Raw genomic sequence first — 27,313 nt, forward strand, 5'->3', positions numbered from 1 at the left:
AATCTGGACCGGTCCCAAAAAGTGAACCGGATGTTGTTCATAAAACAGTTCCGGTCTCGTCAAATATCCCACAATACAACGGTGTTACTATATAAATCACCAATCGCCGCTTACTATTCATGTAGTCTTGTCATGGCGACAAGTCTGCATGTTCGTTTTCGGTGGTGAGTAAAACTTCTTTCGAATTGTCTTGTACCCAAGAGAATGATAAAAAACCGGGGAAATAGTATCAGAACGAAAGATGAGGATGGATACACGAGGAGAGCAGGATGTGTCTGCTTCAGAACTGATCAGGAAAAAGAGGTTCGACACATTTGGTTACTTCACATGGCAGAACACATGTCTCGACCGGCCGTCAGGCCAGACACTGTAATGCTGATGTTTGTTCATTGTAGGTCCTATTAATTTCAAGCTCTCGGCATCCTGGTCGGTGGGTTGTTCCATCTGGAGGAGTTGAACCTGGCGAAGAACCAAAAGAGGCGGCAGTTCGCGAAGTTGTGGAAGAAGTTAGTGACAGACTTTTTCGTTAAGCTGAGCTGCGTTAATAAGACAAAGCCTTATCACATAGGACTGTGTTTGCGTTTGGTTTTTTCTTTTAATTCGTTCAGGTTTCGGCGTTATCTGTTAACGTTTAGTCTGTTGTTTGATTGTGGTATTTCTTATCTCTAGGCTGGTGTTCGAGGCAAGCTTGGACGTTTTCTGGGCGAGTTTCAGGTGTGAATATTCCCTTTGTGGTAAAACAGTCGTAACCAATGCTTTTGTTTGCCTGGCCCTTTAGAGAATTGTTGTGTTTAGACTAACCTACCTTTCGCCTTTTAGAATGATGCTAACCAAAGTCGGACCGCTGTATATGTGCTTATTGTGACAGAAGAACTAGAAAGATGGCAGGAAGGTAGGTTCTGTTTATTACAATTCCCGCTGTTTATAGCGCAAAAGCATTTACGACTCAAGTTGAAAGTCGTCGAACCAGTAAAGTTCAGTACAATATTCTAGTGTTTCTAAAGCAACATAAGAAATATAAGCCTTATATTACCTGTTATCTTCTTCTTTCTTCGGAATATTCTTATCCACTCATTTTGAAGCTTTTCTTAAGAATCCAAACGCAAACGGGAACTTGCCAAGCGGTACGCAACACTGAGATACATCGTTTCTTGCTTTGCTCACGTGTATATATAGTGCTCGCTCTTTGGAGATCTAGCTTTCAGTACAAAGTACAACACATCTATATTTATATATTATAGCCAGTTTGTAGCAGCGAAATGTTATATGCGACTTTGTAGAATACGCTATGTCCATCGACACAAGGTACGAGCTGTGCTGTTTTCGAGCATTTATAGCTAAAATGGGGACGAATATTTAACTGTTTACAATGACAAAACTACTCTCGTCGTAAAATACACTGTATCTTTAGCGTTTCTGTGTATTCCTTCAGCGCGTAGAGAACGAATATTGATTCACTGCCAGATTGACCTAAGGTCATCCTTAAGAGAAAACTGTATAATGTTTAGAGTAATCGAGGAAGACATAATGCATTATTGATGAGCTAAGCCAGCCTTCGTTCCGTTAAACGATAGAAATAAAGCTTAATACTTTTACTGGTTCTAGAATAGTAATTATTGGAAGTGTAACAGGTCATCTGGTACTGTCTTGTGTCCTCGCCACTGTTTATTTCATCAGTATTCGATTGTATTGTTTGTCACATAGAATGTCCAGTTATGACTATTAATTATGTGTACACTGCCAGTGTTAATCTGTTCAGTTCAATTTTAGTCCTCTGTAGAGTTGGTGTCATTTGTTTTCTAATTTGTAAGTCCTTCATGAAAATAAAAAAAAATTGTAGTCAAGATCTGAAGCAAAATCATTATATGTGCCTTCCCTCTCATATGTGAGTCTCATGCCTGCAGACTAAAGACATTGATTTCACACATCAAAGACAATTTCTCAGGCCTGATTATAAAATCCGGAGGAATTAGTCTTTAACAAATGATTAACAATGAAAACTCAACTCAATTTCAATCCCCAAAAATATTCCAAAATGTTGACTATTCCAAAAAGTTGTTCCTCAATGTTGACTTTGTATTTTTTTATTGTATCACAAAATGTTAAAATTGTTGCCTTTTAATTAGCTTTGGAAATGTTAAAAGGTCATTGGAAGGTTTTAGGACATGTTCGACAACATTGAGCAGTCTATGGAAAATCTTAGGAAACCTTTAGAAGTTGCCTGGACATTTTCAGAAATACCAGTCATGACAAGGTGTTAATCTCAAGCATTTGATGTAGAAAAAGTTGGCAGGTGTACAAAATTATGGAATGAGACATTGCTCACGATAACACATGCCAGAAATAGCACCGTTCAATGTGTTTTAGGGTGTTCATTCAGCATTAAAGAGATCGGAGAATTCTTGGTTTACAGTGCAGAATTCTTTAACTAACGTTTGGTAGCTAATACCCCGCTAGCAGAGGCTACATTTTCACTGTGTGAGCTGTCATGTTCGCTGTGTGAGCTGTCATGCGGAAAGTAGCCTTTGCTGACAACCGTTCAAATCCGTCCAGAAATCTGGACTAATAAAAACGGGTTTTTTCCTGTTCTTGACCAGTTTAAAGCATTGCGTGAGTCTTGCGTAGCAGATCAGAGTTTTATTCCCGCAAAACTCGCTCCATTTGATGACAGACCTGACAATTAATTTTGCTTGCGAATCGCATGACGAATTTCGCGCATGCATGATAGAAAATTGAACGGTTGTCGCCAGAGGGTACTTTTCGCACACCAGCTCACACAGCGAAAATGTCCTGTAACGTTGCATCTTTCTTCTTTGTTAAAAAGTTTATTTCAAATAGTAAATACACAGCTACAAAATAAATTGAAAATGAAATGAAAGAAAAACAGCTAATAATAATACAATACATATCTGTCTGAATTCATAAAACGTAGCCTCTAGGTTTTTGCCTGGTGCCGGGCACAGTCTGGCTCCAGGCCAGTGCAGTCTCCAAAAATGTAAGGGCTTCGGCCTCTTGGTCAGCACAGGTGGATAGCCCAGGGATTGCCCTAACAGTGGATGGGTGGAGCAGGCATGGGAGGCAAAACTAGTGGGGTAGGGAGGGGGCTATTTTGACACAACCCCTTCAGCGAGGAGCAGTTTTTACTGAAGGCTTTGACAGGCAAGTACCTTGTGTTTACTTTGCCCTAGCCAGCTGAATCAGGCTTTAATCGCTGACATTTATTGTCAAGATAACTGCAGAACTCAGAGGGAGGTGCAGACAGTTACCCAGTGTCCTGGGTGGGGAGTAGGAAATTCTCGGTACCAAGGACATACTTAGCTGAGGACCTGTAGACACTCACTGAAGCCATGGCAACTTATATTCAGTCAGATTTACAATGACACTATTTTATATTTATTTTCTCAATTGGCTGAGAAATAAAAATAACAAAAACAAACAAAAGAAAATAAAAAAAGGAGAGAAACTGAAAAACGAAGACGCTAACCTAAAAAGTGAAACAGTACTAGCTTAATAGAATATGTATCAAGGGAGTTACACTAGCATTCACTAATTAAGAAGTTTGGCCCATGTTTTTTCGAATTGGGCTGAGCAGTAAGATCTAAAAGCTATGAGTCAGAGAATATTTTATTATATTTAAAAGGTGCAATAGAAAACTGTCAAAGTCCAGAATGCTGCCACGTAAACTTGTTGCCAAGACATGATACCTGGGGACAATCAAACAGTAGTTAAGAACTTCCCAGTTATTTGACTTTTTGTGCCAACCGTAAAAAGTAGTACTTTCAGCAAATTCAGTTTTTGATTAAATTTTTCTTGTCACCAGTTACAAAAACAGTTATCATTATTCCTACAGTATTGTAGTACTTTTAATTTTCATATGATGGTGATGGTAATGATATTGAGCTAGTATCCTTTTGGTTTATCAAGTATGGCTTGATACCAAAAATTTGGCTCATAAAGCCAGGTGTTCTTGTATTTCAAAGGAAAATAACCCAGATGTAGTACCGCAGTGACAATCATGGTAAATGTCTAACAAAATTATTAATGTTTTGGCTTTACTATTTTTCTCTCAGATGTGGGCCGCATTAGGTCATGGTTTTCAGTCGATGAAGCAAAACTTATGTTATCGGAAAAGCCATATCAGCGAGAGTATCTGTTAAAAGCTTGCAGTGGAAGGTGACATCACAGGCTGGTCTTCTTTAATTGACCTGGTTGAATTTGGCCGAAGATTTCCTTCTATATAATAATTATTATAACAGTAATCCAATAATTTAATAAGTAAGAACATAATATTTTTTTCTTGTTACATGTTAGAGGCAAAGAGTTGTATATTTATATATTTCTTAGCTGGGGTAGGGAAAGAGATCATCCTTGATCTGTTTAACAATTATTTCTCGAGCCCAAATAGGCTATTGACTCAGAGGCCATGAGGGCGAGAGGAATAATTGTTTTAGTAAAATCCAACTAGTTGGTAAAAAATATCGAGACAAAACAACTTGAGTTAGCAAAAGGTGATTCAGCCGCCATTGTTTTGGTTTTCAAAGCCAGCGCTTATTGCTACTAGTGGGTTATAACATATAGCCTAGTAGTAGCTCAACCAATCAGAATGCAGCATTGATAATAGACCACTAGTTGGATTTTACTAAAACTTAATATACCCATTCCTATACAAGGAAATGTGCTTTCAAGTCCTTATTATAAGTGTTTTATATTTTATTGTCAGTACTGAATATGTTTTCGTATCCGAGTCTTTTTATGCCTTGAGAGGGATTTGATAAATGAGTCCAAGTCAAGGCTAGTCAGCAGTGAAAGATCAGCTATAAATTAATAACTGTAGACTGTAAATTACCTTCGCTGACACATGATGCATACAGTATTTGAAACCCAAAATTAGAATTTATAGATCACTAAAATAAAAGTAAATGTACGTGTATTTTTGAGAAGTAGATAATGGGACTGCAGTGTGAAAAAACTTTCTCATAGTTATATGTTCTTCTCATGTATTTGATCAAAACAACCCAGAAGCTAACTAAGCTTTCTCTAACACAAACACCTCTTGGGCTTGTGGGTTTATTTTTATTTTAGATACATGTAGGTGTGTTGAAACAAGGCTGTGCTGTAAGGAAAATTGAAGGGAGCCTGTTGCTCTGAACCTGTAAACTCTAGGGTGTCCAGATTATGATTTGTACGAAAAAGCTAAGATTTTCTGGACGCCAAAGGCAAAGTTAGGCACCAGGGGCCACTGGGCTTTACTCGAGCACAGCCTTGTGAAAGATTCCAGAAGTAAGCATGAATCCCAAAAATGTTTTGTCAGTGGTCAAAGAAATTCTTTAAATCGTTATATTTAGAAGTATGAGAAAACTGTCAGACCGGGAAGCTGATCTTATTGTAATATCATTAATGTTCTATTAACTTACTAAACATAATTCAAAAACTTTTTTATAGTTTATTTGAAAGCTCCAAGCATTTGAAAACTGCAATTTGGTTCCAACTGCCAACATAGCTTTCTTAACATGTAAAAGCATTTTCAACATAAAAGCTCAAATTCTATAACTCTTGTACAATAGTATAATTACTCAAGTGTCATTAATGCTAAGATTTTGATTTGAGCGTGTACAAATTTCTAAAACATGCATTTGCATGGATGCAATAAGGGGGGGAGCCATTTGCCACTGATCACTGCAGATCACAGCAAACAAAGTGACTTTCTCCTAATTTGATGTCACATCATGAAAATTAACTTTGTTACTCTGATCTAGACAGAGTAATGTTGTTCTTTTGCTGCAATGATGTCTTGGTTTCTGAATGCTGAAAATTTTAGCCCTGCCTAGTGTCTCAAGTTTGTCTTGCTCACATTAATCTCCCTCTCCTCAAACAATCTTTACTCCTTCATCAAAATGCTATTTTGTTCATGTTTTGTACTGTAATTGCCAAACTTGTATTTTGAGGTTTCCTTTTATAATTTCAAAGCAATTTTGTATTTCACAAAATGGTAACATTGCTTCAAAGCAGCTGCTTATTTCCAGAACCATGAATTGCTTGTCAAACACAATACCCCATCGAAAATTTTTTTATTCATTTGAGATAAGTATCACTTGCCTGTGTTACTACATATCATAAAAGCATTAAATCCCTTTTATGAAGGAAAACAAAAATGTTTTTGGTATAGACACGGCTGAAGAATCTATGGCACAAACCCTACAGCACTGCTTTCAAATAGATGTTACATCAAGCTTGTGCTTTGCTTTTGGTAATATGTATTTTATTGCCCTTCCAAAATATTTCCAGGCAAATCAAAGCATAAAAATTTCTATAAGTAATATTTTTTGTTTGTCTGTTAAAGGGTTTTACCTTGTGCATCACGTATTAATCTATAGGCTACTTAGCTATACTTTCCTATAAGCTGTTTCTTTAAATGCCGTGCAAAGAAAGTCGTGTCCGATAGCCCGGGACTAGTGGATTTTGCTATTGGGCTAGTGATTTTTGTTCTTAACTTGCCCAACGGGCAAGTGCTGTTTTTGGGGGAAATTCAAATTACAGAAGGATTGTAATCAATCCAGCTAATCAAAAAGGGTTTAAGGGGTAGTTGAAATGACTTGTGGGCTAGTACATGCTAGGTAAAGCTTGCCCGAATGGCAGGCTGAAAAATGACTTTCTTTGCACCCTGCTTAGTAAGGTCTGAAATCCTAAAATGCAACCATTTATTTTCAGTAGCTATTGAGCCTTCTTTCCATTCTGTCTGGGCTTAAATATGATTTTCTAATTATTGCAATAACTTTACACCCGGAATAATGTCCTGCCAACTTGACTTTTAAACTCAAATGTAAATAGTTAAAATTACATCAAGGCACATATTCTCTTCACCTCTCTTCATACATTTCTCATGGCACAAGTGTGGAGAATTTGTGTAAACAACAAGCTGGTTTATGATTGTTACGTGCTACTGTTAAATGAAGAAGCAACATAGAAAGGGAAGTGGTCAAAGTATTGTACACAGACAGACACCATCACTACTCTGTCCATGGCCTAGACTCACTGGTGGTGTTCCTGTGTGCATCCTTGCTCCGCTTAAACATATGGCATCTCCTCTGCATACCGCCACCCCTGGTTTAGCAGCAGTAGAAACCTTGGTGCAGTTTTTCTGATAGATGTTGGAACGTACAGAACATTTTAGTTGTACATGATTTTTTTGAGAGTTTTTGTGGACAATTTGTCTTGTCCACTTCCCTAAGGGTAGATTTCTTTTGGTGACTGTTTGAGCTTAAGTGAAGGATTAGCATGGACTCCCTAGGGACAGCCATTTGATATTTCTTGGGGGTGGGGCTTGGTGATTTGATTTTGGGAACAATTTTTCCCAAGCTTATTTCTCTGATTGTCTGTTTTCTTCTTTTTTGTTTAGTGTAAGTATAAGTAACTCTAATTCAATATTTTTTCAATCACATTCTCTTTGTAAGAAAATTTTTCCCAAATCAAATGGTTCTTGGTTAAAGAGAAGAAGTTATTTATTGGCTTGAGTCAACCAATGATTGAAATGATCTTATGACTAATGATTTATATGATAATGAATATAATGCAATGTATATAGAAAGAATTGCCTCGCGATAGTCACTTTGTTATTTATCTTGATCAACGAAGTCTATCACACATATATAGCTTGATGATTTCATACTATGTTGTAAATTGGGTTAAGAATAGCAGACAATGAGATTAAATTAGGTGTAAGTTCATATTTATTGTGATGTGTGTTGTTCATCATCAAAACCAGATTGAGATGAAATAAACAGAGTGAGAGAGTCAAGTTTTGGTTTTGTTTTTGCTTTTTCTCTTCTAAATAATTATATCTTTTGGAACGGTTGGTCCACAAGTCAGTATCCGGATTTAACTTTTAAGCCTTGCAAGGTCTTTCCATTTATAAACCTAACCTTTCTCAATTATGGATATCAACCAGTTTCTTACATATGAAAATAAGAGACTGCTCGCACTCTAGTGAAGAATCCCTTACCCTCTATCAATCAGTCAATCAACAGGGACTGATCTAGGGGAAGGGGGCTGGGGGTGCCCAAACCACCCCACCCCCAAACCAATTTCTACATATTAAAATAAGACACTGCTGGTAGTCTAGTGAAGAGTCCCTTGCCCTCTAACAATCAATCAATCAACAGGGGCTGATCTAGGGGAAGGGGGCTTAAGATGACCTCTGGCTTTCTAATACAGTAATACATAATCTGCTGTTTGTTTGATATGTATTCTCGGCAGTTCACATTCCGTTATTTCCTAGTCAATGTTTACGTCACCAATCAGTTATGCCATTCCTTAGTAGTGCATCCCCTCTTAAGAAAAATCCAATTGTCTCCATGCGCTCGCGATTCTCCCAACCTCGCAGTTTGTGCGCATGGGTTAAGCCATTTTTTATGACGAAAAGCGAAGAGAAAAGACGGAAAGAGTGGATGACAGAGTGGCGGAGACCGTGATTAGAAGCGACGAGCCTCTCCCTGACGTATTTGTTCTTTTTTTGTTTTGTTTTGTTTTTTTTTTCATTCACACTTTCTAACATTCCCAAGTGAGCTCGTAACTAAGATAGTAGAATCTTCGGGGCATATTTAAATAAAGCTATATCATCGTGCACAGCTATTTCTAAGGGCGTGATTACATGGAGGTGGGGGACCCCAGGTAGGTGAGGTAACCTGCTTAGGTGGGGTAAAAGAATAACCCTCCTTTACATGCAATCTTACAACCCCGTCATCCCCGGCTGCACTTTCTCAAGATTATTGAATGGTCGCTAAGCACGTAACAAGAAAAATGCTGGCAAACCACGTGTTTTGAACATTAGTGCTCTTCTACACTCACTTGCTGCTCTTACTGCAACCTTCAGTGCTGTAGCTTTCTAAAAATGATGGAAAGCCCCCGCCAAAGTGAATTTTACGCAAAGTTGATGTATCACGAATCCTACCCTGACTAGGCCGGTTACCCCGCCTTGAAACGTTTACATGCCAAAATTAGACCCCGGCTGGGAGGGTACCCGGTCCGGCAGACCGGGCTACCGGCCTTGGCGGGTCAGCCCACCTATGACGTAAACGCGATCAAATTATTATGACAGATTATATGGACCGGCGGGTTACCCCACCTAAGCCGGTTACCTCACCTACCTGGGTCCCCCACCTCCATATAAACAGGCCCTAACTCAATGCTGTACCCAATTCAAACCATTTGGAAATAAAACGTTTTGTTTCAGGAATTTCCATATCATTTAAATGCCATATTATAATGCAAATACAATACACAAACAATCTTAACCCCGGGAGATTTGCATTGGGTACAACATTGAGTTGGCTTAATAGGTCTATTTGTAGTGTTGTGACTTGACCTTATATTTAGCAGATTTGTTCCTGTCTATCTCGCTGTTATTCCGCATCGTTTTTACACGAAAAATACAACAGCTTGAGTAGAGAAATGTGATAAATGTGAATCATTTTTCAATGTTTAGCGATCCCATAATACATTGCGTAGCCTGAGAACAATCTTAAAACTAAAAACGAAGGAGGACTGGGGAAATTCATGCAAACACATTTGTCGCCAAAAAGAATCGATCCTGACTGATTATCATTCCTTTCAAGATTTATTTGGAGCGTTTTCCCATTTTAAAGCTATTCATTTTTAGTTTTCTCTCTCTCTATAACAGTCGCAAAAGTTTATCAATGACTACTTTAATGCTGCTCATCCGGGAAATCATGGACCAGACCATGTCGACCATAATGGAGGTATAAAGCTGAAGCAAACTATTAGAAGCACGTGTGGCGCGGCATCAACAAGAATTGTGCGAGAAATTTACTCCTAACAGGTGTAGCATTGTTCAGGGGCACCCAACGTCAATTTTCGGAAAATATCTGTTCGGAAGACGATTTGAGATCTAGAATTTTCGGAACATTTGTCGTAAAATTTCTTGCTTGCCTTTTCGAACATCTAAAAAATGGTATAATTGCCAATTTTTAACGGATTTTTACCCTAAAAAAGTCACCTAGAATTTTCGGGAGCCTTTTTTCTGGCTGAAATTTTCGAAAAGGTAAGTTTTGATCCCTATCATTTTCGGATCACAAGACTTTCAGCTAGGAAATCCGAAAAGATGAAACATTTTTAGGGGATAAAAATATGCCTATTTCTACCGTTTAAATACTAAAATACGTTTAACAATATATTCTCATGGGGTGACCCTAATTGTTTTCAATGACAAACCAATTCCCATCATGGCTCTTGGACAAACTGATTACAGATATTCAAAACAACTGAAAATATATAAATAAACGTTGACTACAATTTTATTGTTTGTTCTTTACCCTTGCTCATGATCGAAATGAAGGAAACACTCACAATCATACACACGCCGCAATTCTTCCAACCGATGCTTTTAAACTCCAAATTTCTGCACAAAAAGGTGCGCTTCAAGTGGTCCTTTTTCTTGAGTGACAAGGAAAAAAATAAAAGCGCGCGACAATAGAGCTTATCTTTCATTTCTAACATACAAATGTTTTGCTAATTAAATTATTCGTTTAGCATTTGAACCAAACATCTTATTTGAATTTCGTGTGAATCATTCAGCGCTTTGGAAGTTTATTTATGGGAGGGGGGGGGGAACCTCTCCCGTGTGTTTGTAAACATTCCAGTACCAGCTCAAAGAAGAACGTTTTAAAAGCTTTTTTGATATCACGTTCTATCGTAAACAAGCCTGTAAAAAGATGTATCAAAGCCTGCCAAAAGATGTATTAAAGGAAACCAAAAACGTTATTTTGTACGAATATGGATCCGTGTGCGCACTTGCCAAAATGGTCACGCTACGCCCCTTGATAACTCCTTTAATGTTGTTGTTCAAGTGAAGGGATTTAGGCTCTAGCAATAAATGGTAGCCGCGTCGAGTGTTGATAAGAACTGTTTAATTAAGTGACAAGACCGGTTTCAGGAATCTAAGATGGTTTCCTCCTTCAGTTGCTTTAAAAGTTAGCGCTTGTGTGGTTGTGAGCAGAAGAAAGTGACTTTGTGGCTGAATATGTCCCTTTATATAGGTAAAAAAGGGACGCGCTGTTAGAGAAAGTAACAAATTTCAAGTTTTTAGGATTTCTATCCCGTTACTGAAGTTAAGCTTGAATTTGCGTGATCTTTTGTTAGCGGTATAAGCAATAGACCCTAAATGAACGCATGCCGTAAATTTGCCTTAGGATGATTGTTAAAACTGGATGGCTTTTACTAAGCAAGCCCTTCGAAAATGCATCTAAAAAGTCAACAATAAAGGCGAGTCTAATTTTGATTTTAAGAGACTCTGCAGTTATTGGAGTGAAGTTCATACGGTGGTAGTGTAGTTTTTACTGTTTTTAAGTCAAAGTGTAATTGTCACGCGACCTTAACCGTGTATAACTACTTTAAAAGTGTTGTTGTTCACTTTGAAGGGATTTAGGCTCAGGTATCAATAAATGGTAGCCCTTTTAGTATTTTAGTATTCGATGCATCGAAAATATCATGTGGCCCGTGATCGTGAAAAGGGAACCATTCCCCACGCTAGTTTCCTCCCGTTTTATTTTCGTGTTCGCACTTTCTCTCTTTTGAGCAAAATATTTGAATTGTTAATTTTTCTCGTTGAGTTTCAGCATTTTTTGGTTCTTTCAATCTAGATGATAATTAGTGTTTGATTATAAGAGAGTAGAATAAAGGCTACCAGTGATCGCGAACACTGGAATTTCATCGGCAATCACTGAGTGCTATTATTTACTGGCGTCAACTATTTCTATCACATTCCGCTGGTTTATTCTCTCAGAGTTGAATAAAAGATGACGTTAAAAGGTCGAAATTGCATTTGTAAGCAGTTGAAATCGCGGACAAATATTAAAGTCAAAAGTTTTTTTTTTTTTTTTTTTCTGTCAAAGTTTTTGAAGATCAGTTAAGTGTCATCGATCTTTGGTTTTTTGGAGCTTTTTGGTTTCTCCAGTGTCAGTGTTTCAGTCGAATTTCGAAGTTAAAAGAATTTTACCTTGCGTGAAACAAAGTTCAATTTTAACATCTGTATACTCCGAAGCCGGAGTTCTGGTTATTATCTGGCTAGGAAAGCTGATTTGTTCAGTGATACAGGATCAATTTTGTCACTGCAGATCCAGCTCCAACTGATCAAAGTGAGAAAACGACTGAGGCAGGAAACAGTGAAGAAGTTCCTGAAGCTGCTGAAACAACAGAGAACAGTACTGTACAGTTGACAAGTGAACAGCAACGCACATATGCTAATCTTCAGCCTATATTTCTAGCCATGGAAATGGGACAAGATGCAGTACAGGTTAGTCAAGGAGAGGAACAACATCAAGAAGCTACCGGCTCTAGTACTGAGGAGATAGAACACCAACAACAGCAGGCATTTATTGCCACTTCCAGTGAGCAGTTTACACACTCAAGCCAAGCTGCTAGCATGCTGCTTAGTAATGTAGTTACTACCTCAGGCACTGAACCGCCAGCTTCATTAGCATCAATTCTTCAAGATGTGGTATCTGGTATGCAGAGTGGTGCAGGATCTGTTCCAGCTGCTATAATAACAGATCCTAACTCTGGCAGTGGCTCTTTCCTGATTGTCAATCTAAATGTAGTGCCAATTGTGCGTCCTGTCCTTGTTTCAAATCTTCCAGCTGGAGGTGTTGGCCCAGGCGGAGCAGTCAGTGTATCTGCAGAGACTCTTCAAGTGTTAACTGCAGGTCTTCATACAGTTGATGATAGTTCAGGTGGTGGTCAAGAGACAGTCACAGTAGACGTTGGTGCTACTGAAGCTGAAGGTAGGTTTCTTAAGCATTTTTTTGGTGACGGAGGGATTTCTGTATGACCTTGAAAAATTGTCATTTGTTTCATTACTGAAAATATCAAAACCATGATTTTTTGCGTCCATTTTGCATGTCGATGGAAAAAAGGCATTGTTCAATTGTCCAATTGATCACTGAGTATACAGTATGTATGGATTAATTTCTAGAGTGTAACATTCATTTCGCAATGTATAATGAAAGGGTAAAAAACCTTATTTAAAAAACGCTCAGTTTCAGACAATAATAATGTTTCAGGAGTACCCCCGTCATCACTTATGGCAAATGTTCCATCCTGAAGGGGCTGGGTTATCAATATAATTCTCTTCTATTTTTCTTCTGATTTCAGTTGGGTTGGCGCGAAATATATTCAGATTATATATTCAGTGTAGAATGAGCACTGGGAACTTTTCTTTTCTCCAAATTTTATTATCAATGTCAAATCAATTAAAAGTGGGTATTTCTCTAAGTTTGTAACTTACATGTAAGTGCGACTGCTGCAACTGGCGAGTTACCAGTAGAAGCCACGGTTGATATTGGTGCTGATGCTGTTATCATGGTAGCAGGAGCACAAACTGTGTCTCAAGCAGTTACCCACAGTGGTACAGACTTGGATGAAGGAGAAGAGGCTGCAGCTGCCTTACAAAGTAAGATTATTAGTGTTACAGCTAGATGTACAATGAAATGGCCATGCACATGCTGTGTAGCCTTCGAATACAGCCGTTTCCTCTTTCTCCTCGCCGCTTGGGACGCTTCGCCAGGAGGAACGTCTGCGCATTTAGCGACAAAAATTTATACTGATGACGTTAAATCTGTCTGGAATCTGGTCAGGAGCTCTGACTGGTCCACATAGTAGTTATATTGTTCTACCTATTTTTGGAAACATACAAAATGCAAAAGGCCACAAAGGTCAAATGGGGTGGTAAACGTGATGAATCTCCTACAAAATAGTCAATATTCGTGGAATATATTCTTCTTTAAAAAAGGCACCTGAGTTTTGCTGGAGCTCGTTTGCAGTAGACCAAAAACTTAACCATTTTCAACCAGGCGAAACATAAAATCATAAATTCACATTTTGAACCCCATAACTACCGGTTTTATTATGTTAACATTGATTTACGTCATCAGTATGGAATTTATGTCGCTGAGGCATAGACGCCGTTCCTCCTGGAGAAACGTCCCTAGCGGCGAAGGGCATGTTGAAACGGAAAGTTGTTTCCAAGCACCTGCTGCTACGCAGGTTAAGTTTATTCACTCTCTTTTCTCACGAAAAGGTTCTATTATTGACTAGCGAACTTCAGAAAATACCTGCAGATACACCTTTCCGATTTCCGACTGCTACCTACTAACGGTAATCTTTTTAGCTACGGGTCCAACTCGCGGCTTGAAAATTATATGTTCTCACGTCCTAGCCTGCATAACAGGTGCTTTGTTAGCCAAGCGAGGCGAACGCGGCATTTTGCGCGAAGCGCGATACGAGAAGAGGAGAAAATTAAACGCTACTCACATCCAGGGTGTAGTGCAGCCAAGCATTTTACTTGGTCTGACCCTGTGTGACACCCTAAAGTGGAACGATAACACCAACGAAATCGTTTCCAAGGCGTCTAAGCGACTGCACATTCTCAGGGTATTGAAGCATGCTGGGGTCCCTCCAGTGGACCTTGTCACCATCTATAGCGCCCTGGTTCGTTCTGTCCTAGAATACTCTTCTGTTGTCTGGGCTACTTGCCTTCCTCGCTTCCTCATTGACCAGCTTGAAGCTATCCAGAAGAGGGCCTGCGAATCGTATACCCTGACCTCCACTATCAACAGGCTCTTACACAAGCCAACATTACCAGTTTAGAGGATAGACGCGTCCACCTGTGTCTTAAAGTGTGGCATAATATCAAAAATAACCCGGATGGCCAGCTGCAGCGCCTTCTCCCCCCCCGTGCGATCCGAATGCCACTCTTACCATCATAGGAACAGTAGCAGTGCTAGCCGCTTCCAGTATAGAACAAAACGCTTCGGTTCTAGTTTTTTCCCAGCAATGGCGAAAATTATCTAATCTTACGAGTCTAGTTATCTCTAGCATTGTCCTTTATCTATATCTGAATTGTAAATAACTTATAAATAGCCTGTAATCCCAGTCCCTCTGAAACAAATGTAATTTTATTTTTAGTTGTAACTTATGTAAGCACATTGTAATTCATAGTTTTTATGCCACCATGTGTATTTTAATAAACCATCATTATTATTATATTATTGTTATTATACCCTATCCATTAGCAAGTACCCTTTAAATATATGAGACTATACTGACTCAGCCCAGTATGGCCAGGCCGGATGTTGCAGTTGGTTTGGGGTAAAAACTGAGCCGAAATTTAAACTAGGCGTCATCAGTCATCTTTTCTCGTTCTACAAACAAAGAAATATGTCAACTGATAATAATAATAATAATAATAATAATAATAATAATAATAATAATAATAATAATAATAATAATAATAATAATAATAATAATAATAATAATAACTGAATGCCATTATTTACCCTCGGCAGTATTTGAAGCACTAATGCTAGTGGGGCCGAGCAAATGTATGAAACAAATAATTTAAATCAAACATAACAGGGTTAAGAATCCAAACTGGTCGGAGTTCGAATCAGTTGGTCATTTACAAGAGCAGCCGAGGATTTGAACTCGGGACTACCGTGAACAAATCCAGCTAGCGGTCAGAGCGGGACTTGAACTCGGAGCCTCCGCACTGCAAGTCCAGCGCTCTAACCACTCGGCCACGCTGCCTCCTCAAAAGGGAAATATAATGATACACACTTGTCTTGAGTTTAATATGTGTAATGTATTTGCTTTTTTTAGACAAAATAAAAAAGTGTAAGGCGAGGAGCGGCAGCAAATTAAAATGGTGCATCGGATGCAGGTACTGTTCATAAAAATTCATGTTTAATTAAATTCTTTCTATCCCTCTTGGCCGACGGTTTGTAGGTGGTGGCCAACGCATTTCGACTTGAATTAAGAATATAAGGCCATTTATTACATGATAAACAGACTGTCATCTCCGTTTGACACTCTCTCTTCAAATCTCATGTCCAGGAAACCACTATACCAGCAACTGTGATTCAATGATGTCCCACATCAGATTGTTTCTTACTCAGCTAACTTTCCTTTAATCGCAGAAAGAAAAAAAAATGCCAGCGATGGCCTGACAGACCCTGAGTGTATAGGTGAGTTATAAACATGTGTATAGATAACAATTAGTCGCCTGAGGCGACTAATTGTTTTAGTATAATAATTACATTGATGATTATTCGAGAAAATAAAACTATTGATCAATTTCCAACTCCTAAACATCAACAAATCTGGCTGCCATTTTGAAAACTGCTGGTCTTTAATGTTATAATCACCGCGCGGTGCTTATAGCGGGATTAAGCGAAGCCCCTAGCCAATCATAGCGCTCTATTTTCGATGATCATCAATGCAATTATACTAAAGGTGTATAGTAGAGGGCATAGGTGTGTACTTAACAATTTATTCCACGAGTGCGCGTTGGATATGAGATGGTACATAGCCAACGAGGCGCGTATAACCATTTCATATCAAACAAGTGCGATTGGAATAATTGTTTTATTTAAAAAGCTTATGAAATATTGAGAATTCTTCCCGACTTTATTTGTAAAGATAACCAATTTCACCTTGTTTTCAATTTGAGCAGACGCGTACATTTACCATATTTAATTTGGAGAGCATGGTAGAATGGCTCACATACCATGATGGTTAAGCCAATCAGAGCTCTGGAATTGCATTATCCAATGGTTCAGTTTTTAATAAAGATATTTATCCTATACCATAGAGAATACAGCCAATCAGAGAGCTAGAAACCCGTTTTTCACGAACAAAACCCGCTGATACTTGTGACCTCCACATTTTCAAGCCGAAAATAGAACCGGTAGCAAAACTGTTCTTTGTAACAAAACTTCCAGAAGCAGAACACCCGAGTTTTAAATACCATTCGGAGTTTTAAGTCAAAGGTGAAAGAGTAGTACAATACCGAACCAAACAGACTAAAACGGACAAAGGAGTTAAGGAATTTTAACCGAGAGAAACTGGGAAAATAAACCTATTAACAAGTGTAGCGAAGACCAAGATTGATCCAAATTTCAAACAACAAGCCTTACTAAATCCCTTCAGAAACTTTTCACAGCTCTCTTGCCATCTTCTTGAGGATGGGAGTAAAGTAAACAGAGGTGAATGCGAACTTAACCATTGTCAAGCTGTTGATCATTCGGGTAGTGTATGTAGTATTAGAAGTGACTTTTTTCGAGTTCTACTGTGATGTCTAGCGAGGTTTCTTTATTTTACGTAATGTTGCATGGGATAAATCAGTTATGCAATGCTTTCTGGTGGTATACTGTGAATATTCAACTCGTGATTTAATTTTTCTTTGAATACACATTCGCCTAAAGGCTTGTGTGTATACTTAGCAAAATCAAGTCACTCGTGGAATACTCCACAGTATACCACTTGAAAGCATACTATTGCACAAGACTAGTATGTATAGCATTACAGGTGTATAAGCTTAATTTACAGTGTACTGATTAAATAGTTGTCTATAGAATTGGTGTTTAAGTGAAAGTGAAATTCCAGTGGCGGATCCGGGGGAGGAGCCCGGGAGGGCCGAGGCCCCCTTATTTTTGGACCAAACTAAGGCCCGAAGAGCCGAAATAAAATTTATGGAGACCGCCGTCTCCCCCCCCACCCCTCCCCTCTTATCTAAGGGTCTAGATGACCGAGCCCCCCTTATCTCAAGGTCTGGATCCGACACTAAATTCTTATAGTGGGCACAAGTCCTTTACAAAGCCAAACGAAAAACCCCAGCCTGAAGGTCAATATTATAGGGGAACTCATGCAAAAATGGCCTTTTTAAGGGGGGGAGGGTACTCACCTATACATGTGTAATGACCGAACTTTATCATTCTCACTGTATTTTACCATTTTTGTCATTGGTATATTCTTAGCGATGATGACATGATATTAGCCTGTGTACAGACCCCTCCTCCCCTTAGTAATGAGGGGAAGGGGGTCTGTACACAGGCTAACATGATTTACACCTGTGTAAACTTGTACGCCGTTTCAATTACCCCCCGGCAACACCCCTGTCATGGATTCTAGAGGCCAAGTATAAATATGGGTGTGGAAAATAGCATCTTGGTAAGGCTCAGGAATTGGAGAATCAGGAGGCGTACAGCTAGCCTGCGAAAACATCCGCTTCTCCTCGCTCTTCGCCGATGGGGACAGCCTCCTCCTCAGGCGCTTCGTTTTTCGCATGGCAGAGGCGAGCGCGAAACGAGTGACTGGTGATGAACCGCAAGGGACCATGGGAAGGGTACAGACTCCTTCCCGCCTTCCTTTGCGCGCACATTTTCACCAAAAGAGAGACGTCTGGGTACGAGGCAGCGATGGGGACGTTTCGCGCGTAGGAACTCCTCGCGAAACGTCCCCGGCGGCGAAGAACGAGGAGGAACGGATGTTTTCGAAGGCTAGCGTACATCTCCACCAAGAATTTCTCAGAGTAGCCTCACCCCCCACCGCCGCCTCTCCTCCCCCCAAAAAGAATAAAAATTACAGTTAAAAAAGGTGTATAACCCCTAAACCCTAGCCTGAACTTCATCCAACTGCTGCGAGTCGTTTTCTCCTCTCAGCAACGTCTGTTACTGAGGGAGTAATAACGACTCGAAGTAATCGGATGAAATTCACGCTTCGTAAACCCACGTTTTATGCTATTTAGCATTCTTTTGATCTCATATCTCCTGACTTTACCTAGAACTAATTAGCACACCTAGTCGTACTTTATACTGACGGAAAAACCCAACTGAAGAGAGAAGACTGGGAATGGTTGTGACGTCAGTGTTCCATGAGGCTTGGCTACAAAATAATACAAGGAGTTGGAGCGAGACTACCGGCGGCGTTCCTAAATACAATACAACACTAAATAATGAATGATAATTATTAATGCAATGTAGTTTTTATTAATTTCTTCAAACTCTTTGGTAGATTTTGGCAATTTTTATCAGCATGATCAACGTTAGCTACATCACTGATGTTTTGTACGGAGGAGTAGACTTTAGTTTGCCTGGAAATGGAGGATGGGAGTGCGTGGAGTTCTTGACTTCAAAGCAACGAGTAATCGAAACAGTGGTATACGAAACTTTCACCCTTTTTGTTTTCTGGAAAATGCTTGGACATGTTTCTATCCCAAGAGAATTACCCGCTTATAGGGAAGGCACTGGAGTTGGAAAACGACTTCTCTTGGTCTTGCTGTGTTTAATTTTTGGGATCGAAATCGGTTTCAAGTTCGCCACCAAGCAAGTCATATTTCTTCTCAATCCTTGCCATGTCGTTACGGCTATTCAGGTAAGCTTAATTTCCATATTTTTTTCAAAGTTGAGTATGGGCTTTAACTTACATCTCCGGTCCTTGAAAAGAACGTTTGATCGCTCGACAAACGATCGCGCGACACGAGTGTCAATTGAAAATCACCTTTTAGCTGTTATTCTTGAATGGGCTAATATTGCATTTTAATTTCCTTAATCTCCCGGTTGAGGACTTACCTTTGCATCTTATCCCTGAAGACTTCCATAAAATGTGGGTCTACCCCTGAAGAATATAGCTGCTACCCCTGAAGAATATGGGTCTACTCCTGAATAATTTCGTGAAGAATTCTAAATGTTTATACTCTACCCTAAAGAAATCCTCCATTTTTCCGAGCGAAGCGAGGGCTCAAAATCGCGAAAACGATTTATAATCTTGTCGCGCGCGAAGCGTGTTGACCCATGTGGTCTTAGCTGCGTGCGAACTTGGCTTGCCCATGCCATCTATATATATTTGTTTGTTAGAATATATATATCACTCATTTCGGGATGATATCGGCATCCAGTGTGACATCATGCACCATATGTAGTTCCTGTTCATGGTTCTCCTTGTGTTTCATTCAAGTTTTATTTATCGTCTGTTAAAGAAATTTTTATACTATCGGTAAACCACAAGCAAATTCCTTCAATGCAAATGACCCACAAAAGCAAACACAGTGACTCTGGATTCAAAAAGTGAATACAAATCCTCACTAGGGAGAACTTCTCTGGAGCAACATCAGATCACGAAATGAAATTTAGCGCGAGCAACGAAGAAGACAACAACAAGAACAGAAACAAGAAACCAAGATCTCTTTGCCCTGCGAAGAAGCCATCAACAACAGACTGGGGAGACCAGGGGAGAGGCTACAGCGACTACAGACATATAAAGAAAGCTGTTTTTGCGGTATTTTTTCGCTGCCTCTATATTCAATTCAATTCAATAATTGCATTAAATTAATGCAGAGGGACAAAATACAATGCAAACAAAGTCCAGGAAGAGAAGAAACTGCAGACGCTTCATGAAAATGCTGCCAATACACAATGGATCCGCAATGAAAGTGATGGATCAGTTGAGGTAGTGCATTCCTGGAAGTTTGTGGTTGAAAATTTGCTTATATGTTCTTCGATGCAACGATAGGCAGTAAGAATATTAAACAAATTATCTGTAAAATGCATGTGAGCGATATGTTTCCAATGGACTGAGCTAAGAACAGCCTATCACCCATTTCACCATGAGCAACAACAGGTTCAGAGTGAGCAAGTGCAAAAGCTCTCATTGCTGTAGTCCACTAACAATAAATTATAAATATTTTTTCTCCAATAACCAGTGTTCACTTGTTGTTTTCACTTCAGCATTATTCCTGCCACTTTATCTCATTAATTTGATACCCATGCAGTATTGAAAACAACTATATCTGCATTTGAGGGCTATAGCATATACCACTATTGACACTCTTCACACATTATTTTAGTATTATTACAATGTTATTATAGGAGATGACACAAGTTAGCTGTTATTAAGCAAATGCCACCACATATTAGCCTGCAGTCATCCACTGTCATACCCTTTTTTGTAAAGAGCTTGCTTGGCTGGTGTTGTGGCCGGGGTTTGAACTCACAGCCTCCAGGGCTGGGTTGTTCAAAGCTGGGTTAAGATAACCCGGAGTTAGTGCGAAATTTGAATTCAGATTTGAAAGATTAAAAAGTAAATTCAGTTTAATTCTTTTTGTCTACAAGTTGATGATTGGAAGCTCTAAAAATAACAGAGAAAATTATTGGAGAAAATGCTTTTGAAAACAAGAAAAAGAAACCAGGGTTAAATTTAACCCCGGGTTAAGTGCTAATCGACCTTCGAACAACTGGGACCAGCTCAGCAGACCAGCGTGAAAAGGAGAGCTTGCAACAAGGTCTCAGGAATTTGAATAGTCAAGTTTTGAGTTTGTGCTGACTACTGAATAAAATCCGTGAAGATGCATTTTTATAGCATTAGCCTCTATAGCTTTTATAGCATGAAGTCTCTATATTCACATATAATTCCAGTGAGAAGAGCACCTGTGTAAAATGCTGTATATTCAGGGCTGTGCTCGGCCTCATGGGCCATTGACTAAGAGCCCATTCGAGCTTAACGAATAATTGTTAAGTATATATTTTTACAATATTTAGTCATAGATACTGATATACCTCCAAAGTGAAACGAATCATGCTTGACTGGTATTCATGGAAATTCATACCGTGCAGCATATCTGGATAGAATGAAACCTAGTTAACACATGGCAAATTTAAGTGTCAATGATGGTTAGCTTCTATTATTGAGGAATACTCTGTACTTCCAGGTAGAGTAAAATGTATGGATCAGGAATGCCATATATAAACCCATTTTATAACAATGATGAATCAAATTTGTTTCTCTTCATGGCACTTGGTTATTGTCTGTATGATGCATATGTATCATATAGTGCCTCCATTAAAGAGGTCTAACTAAGGTAATTAAATTCTGCATATTAATGATATGTGATTGAAAAATCAACATAAGTCAGATAAATTTATTAATGCAATTTTGAGCAAAGTTTTGAAAGTCTGTTTTGTATTTTGTATTTTTTTTTGGCAGATTTATTTGTTAGCAGTTCCTCCAAGTAAACGTGTTTTGTGTGTATTTAGGTAAGGACACTGTTTAATGGATGTTAAGGCATCATTACTACTACTACAACTCCTACAACCAGGAGTCAATTTAATAAAACTTTTACAGCTGTAATTTACAAGTGTAGCTATTGTTCTCAGACTCTAAAACAATGGCTATATTTGTAAATTACATGTGTGAAAGTTTTATTAAATTGAGCCCTGGATTCTTCAGGGTTTTGCTCTCTTTTGCAAATTAGGGCTTTTGACTTTTGTTGGTTAAACCTCACTGTAATTTATACCAGATTTAAATATATAAGAAAAAACAAAATGAATTCCGGTATAGTAACAAGAGTAACAAGATGTAATTGTGCAAGTGGCCTATTACTGTAATGCTGTACTTCAAAGCCAATCTTGGTTTTAGGGTCACACATTAATCCATCCCACTCTTGCATTATGGGGAAAATGGAGATCTTTAAGTAGCTTTCATTTGAATTGTCACATTGAAGGATTTCACGCACAGACCCATAAGTTAAAACAAGTGCCCTGTGCACTGATCCTACAAAATATGATACCACAGGAGAGTACTGCTCAGTAGCTTTCTTTTTAATTGTTGATTCTTTACTATTTCCTCGTTGCTCTCAAACTAAACAGTGCAAAGGTACTGATCAGCAGCTTTCATTTGAATAGTCATGCCCTCAAACTCAATATGAAAAAGAGGAAAGGAATGCTATTGTAGCTGCAAATGAACTGGTGTACACTACTTTAATATATTTGAAGCCCTCTATATTTCACCGCAGGACACTTTGTTGCAGAAAACCACATCTCGATAAACAAGTTCTGAAAATTTCAATAAAAGACATTAACCCCTATGTCGAGGACCAAAGAAAGCAAAGGCTAACACAGGAAAGTCAGTTAACAGCTAATCCAAAATTGGCAAACCTTATCAGTGTAATCTCCAGGTGTACATGAAAATGATGCAACAGTTTATGCAATATGAAATGTGAAATCTATAGGCTTGGCGCTTATACTATCCGCACACCCACGTGGGAATAACATACCGTGCTAAATTAGCATAATACGCTAACAGCTCTGAACCTTAAATTTGACATTACAGTAATATTTTGGGATTTTCTTCCACAAACTTAAATTTGGTATCACCTCTTACACCATAAGAATCATCATCACAAGGATGCCAAGATAGTCATGGTTAATAACCTTTGCACTTATTGTTGTGAGATTTCTTACCAGATTTTATCATCTATGTTTTTGCCAACATGGTGCATTAACTTAATGGTATTTTCATTTGCAGAGTTCATAATTATTTACTTTTTGGTGCACTTCAGGCCATCATATTCCCAGTAGTAAACACTAGACTGGTAAGTCAAAAAATGCAGTGGTTTCCATCAAACCTGTCCTCACAGACGTCTTTGTATAATACATTGCAGGGTCCTAAACTTCTTATTGTCTGTTCCCTATTGCTATATTAATAATTATCAATTTTAGGACACCTTAATAATGAAGCCAGCTGGGTCTATGCCTTTGTGGTCTGTGTCAATTTTTTTAGTTTAGTTTTTTTTTGTTTTTAGTTTAGTTTTTTCTCTAGACCCTTTCTGTTCAAGTGAATTTGTTCAATTCCAGTTAAAGGGTTAAGACTGATGATTTCACAAGCAATACAGGGGACGTAGATCCTCAAGGGTGGATATGGGCAGTTCAGAGTTTTGAAAAATTACACTAATAAACTATTATTAAATCATAATATAAAATTATTTTTTAAATTTTATTCTTTATGCAAAGTTCTGTTTTTTCTTTGGTTTTCAGTTACCATTTGAAGTTGTGACATACTGGCTACAGCATATCCTTATTGTACTTGTTGTGCCATTTTTTCTAATAACATGCCAAGGTTAGTAATCTGTATTATTATTCATTCAAAATACTTTGCCGTTTTGGCTTGGCTCCAATCTCCTGGCTAATTCTAGATATTAATCAACTAGCTCTCGTGCTATTCAATGGTATATTGCCTAATAACCCATCAATCAACCTGGTTTCCTGGCAGAGGTGCAGGAGCCTTGGTGAACTAAAAAAAAAAATTGGTGTTCACAGCTCTCCAAAGACAACATGGCCTAATAGACCATTTTTGATACACTAAAATTCATACTTGGCTACAAGGTGTAGGGGAATAAAACAAAGAAATGTGTTTTTCATAATTGAGCCCCAAGATGATTTCTTTTGTCTTATTCCCCCAAGCCTCACCACCAAGTATGAATTTTAACATAATTTATCCGAATTGGTCTATTACTTCAACTAAAACTAAATGAAAGAATGTACTATCACAAAATGTGTGTGTATTTATTGCTCAATGGATGTCATCTACTTTTAATTATAAGGAGTATCTACAAGAAAAAAACATCTGTTTATAATTTTATCTTGAAACAGTGCCGAGAAACAGGCAAATGTTTAAGGGGTGTCTACAGATAGGTTAGATTGTTAAGAACTTGCAAATGCTTTGAAAGATAATAAAACCATTGTTGTCTTCAGCTTTTGAATTATGTGAAGAATAATGTGGATAATTATTCTTCACATCATACTCAGCCACTTTCAATAATATTGGTAATGATAATTTGTCCTGCTATTAGCCATGAGAGTTTTTAATACCTCCCTAAAAGTGATGCCTTATTATTAAATTTTAGTATTTTATTATTAATTACCAGAAAGGAACATCACCCTTAAGCTAGTGGGTATTACAAAGATTCCCTCTGGAACAATTCCATTCAAGCAGATTCACTGAAGACTTTTTTTTGAGTTATGCCTACTCTAGCTTCTAAATTTTATTTTATATCATTCCTTTTAATACAGGGCCATTTACTTTAGAACCCGTGTGGGATTTCACCTGGGCAACTTTGACGTTCACCTTGTTTTCATTCTACATGCTTTTGTTTCTTCAGCCTTTGGGAATGGTAATAATAACGTTATTTTTATATTATTGTACTGTCTTAAACATAAACAGTAAATACAAATTTAACACTTAAGTGGAAAAATTTCATAATTACTTACTGCTGAGAACTTTGTCTTTTAGGAATTTAGGAATTGATCTTTTAAAGTACTCCTTTTTTGTAGCCAAAATGACACCTTCTCACCTTGTGAGCAATTCATTTTGTATCAAAAATTTCTGCATAAACAAAACAACTTTCTTTAATGTAGCAAAAATGATTTGATGGTCCATCATCATCTTCAGTGTCACATAGTGTGAAATTGCCATTGAATTTTCAGGGTGTGCATTGTAACAAAGTTCGTTACATTGCATTGACATTATTGCCTACTTAAAAGTTTATATTAACGACGTTAAAAGACTTACAGGGACAGATGTCGGCATCTTCAGTGTTACATTTTGTGAAATTGCCATTAAATTTTAAAGCGCACACAATGTTACAAAGTTTGTTATATTGTGTTGTCAATATTCCGTACACTTACAAAGTTTATATAAGTGACATTGAGGGACTTACAGGGAGAGATGTACTGTCAAAACATGTCACCTATCTATATCTGAGGTTTGCTTTTCTTTTACAGATCCTTCACGTGAACCTCAATAACATGATGTGCCCTGCACTCAGTGATCCATTCAGTGGACCATATTACAGAATTATTGCCTGTTGTCATCAACCAGCTATGATGTTTCTTATTGGAAAGGTTTTTTGTATCATTGGACATGAGTTTGTTGCCCTTCTGTACAGAACACAGCCAGAAAAGTTAGAGTAGATAGAGTATTAAGATTAATTTTTTTATTACGAGAATACTCAGAGCGGTGATTAGCCTTGCCATAAAATAATATTATTCCATTCTAGGATTTGTTTAATGTGTAAGAGCCTCAAGTAATAAATTATATCTTGCACTGAAGATTTCACAAGGCTAAACAGATAAAAAGGGGAAACAGCAGAAACTTAACTTATATTTACACTCAGGCAAGCTGAAGTGAATTCTTGTATATATTCATGTAACAAGTATTACAGAAATCATAACTTATAATATTTTAGATGTAATTTCCTTTCTTTTTTTGATGGGAGAAGCAGTCTCAAAACTGCTAAAAATATGCACTTCTAGCAATTTCTTTCCCTTTCCATTTTAAGGAAGCATGTTATGTAGATCGTTTTAGATACATGTGGATAGAATTCTGAAAATGGGCCCCTTATGTCACTTCCCCCTTTAGAATCTTAAAAACGGCCTTTCAAAAAGGAAAGTTTCGACTTGTTTTAAATTCTTTTTCTCATTATATAAAGAATAGCATTAATAATTATTGATACTTCAGACCAAAATGTCCAGCTGTAGTAAGATGAAAGTGCAATTCATGTGTGAAAGTTAGCTTGCTGCTCCTGTTTCGATGGTGTAGTGTAATGACAGCCATAGTGTTTCTGGTCTGCAGGGGGGGGGGTTACGGGGAAGGGGGTGGGTGGGCTGGTGAACCATGAAAATTTCAGTGGGTGTGTTGTAAATATTTTTAGCACAACACAATAATCATGGTTACTATTTGCTCAAATAATCTCGATTCTGTGAAAAATTAATAACAATTTCACTAATTTCTATGTTAACTAGAGCTTGTAAATTGTATAAATAGTTGAGTACTTTCAGCTAAGCTATAAAGTTCGGTCTTTGTGGTGGTACTTTCCTAAGACATGAAACTCCAACAACTGAAGTAAACACATAAAATGTTTATCATACAAATCAGTAACAGTGAGGATGTTTGTAGCTGTTTGAAAAGGAAAATGATTTCTCTAGGGTTGAAACATTGAGTGCCTGTCATTCATTTTCAAGTTGGTGCATATAAATAGTGACAACAAATATATTTTTCCGTCTTTTTGTTTTTGTTTTTTTTTTTCAAAAAGCCCTGAAACCTTATACCGTTTTGTGCGAAATAAATTGACTTGTGCGATAATTCGACAGGTTTCATGTATTAGAATTAGTTTTCAAGGTCTTAAAAAAATAAAACCGGCGTTTGAATGATAGTATATTACATGGGAAGGAGTCTTTATTCGAAATCCAGATGATGAGAATTAGTGGGTTGATAGAAACCATTCACCGATGAGTTTTTTTTTACCGACTGTGGTGTATCTGGGTTTGATAAAGCTTCTCAAAATTGTGTCTAAAACATTCTTCAAGGTCTACAAAGGAAAGTTCTTAAACATTTGTTGCTTAAGTATAACTACAGTTTTTCAAACAATGATGTATTAAACAAAAACTTCATCTGTGTTCAATGCCAAGTTTCTCTCATGAAGTAGTTTACACTGAGTGCAAAGTTAACAAAAACATGCAACCTTGAGCTTTTCTTTGTTGTGCAAAATTTATTTATCAGATCATAGATTATGTTATTTATATGATTTAAGAAAAATGGTCATAAATAAATATGGACACGCTTTACTTGTTCGTTTGGTTTTTATCTCGTCTCTTATGAATATTAAGGAGGTCGATAAACAGATACCAGAAAC

General features: G+C 37.9%; 2 protein-coding genes across 2 annotated transcripts; both read left to right on the forward strand.

Annotated features, from left to right (window-relative positions):
* Positions 1-180: 180 nt before the first annotated feature.
* Positions 181-7,795, forward strand: LOC140951351 (diphosphoinositol polyphosphate phosphohydrolase 1-like). Its single transcript, XM_073400617.1, has 5 exons — positions 181-303; positions 396-506; positions 670-714; positions 820-892; positions 4,071-7,795. Exons 1-5 carry the CDS (start codon positions 205-207, stop codon positions 4,175-4,177), a joined length of 435 nt encoding a protein of 144 aa, XP_073256718.1. The 5' UTR covers positions 181-204; the 3' UTR covers positions 4,178-7,795.
* An 11,076-nt stretch (positions 7,796-18,871) lies between these two features.
* LOC140951353 (transmembrane protein 164-like) lies at positions 18,872-26,182 on the forward strand. Its single transcript, XM_073400619.1, has 6 exons — positions 18,872-19,221; positions 21,829-21,878; positions 23,149-23,215; positions 23,658-23,739; positions 24,693-24,793; positions 25,404-26,182. The coding sequence occupies exons 1-6, from the start codon at positions 18,883-18,885 to the stop codon at positions 25,590-25,592; spliced, it is 828 nt and encodes a 275-aa protein (XP_073256720.1). The 5' UTR covers positions 18,872-18,882; the 3' UTR covers positions 25,593-26,182.
* Positions 26,183-27,313: the final 1,131 nt, after the last annotated feature.

This window comes from Porites lutea, chromosome 10, assembly GCF_958299795.1.
Source record: "Porites lutea chromosome 10, jaPorLute2.1, whole genome shotgun sequence".
Taxonomy (NCBI): domain Eukaryota; kingdom Metazoa; phylum Cnidaria; class Anthozoa; order Scleractinia; family Poritidae; genus Porites; species Porites lutea.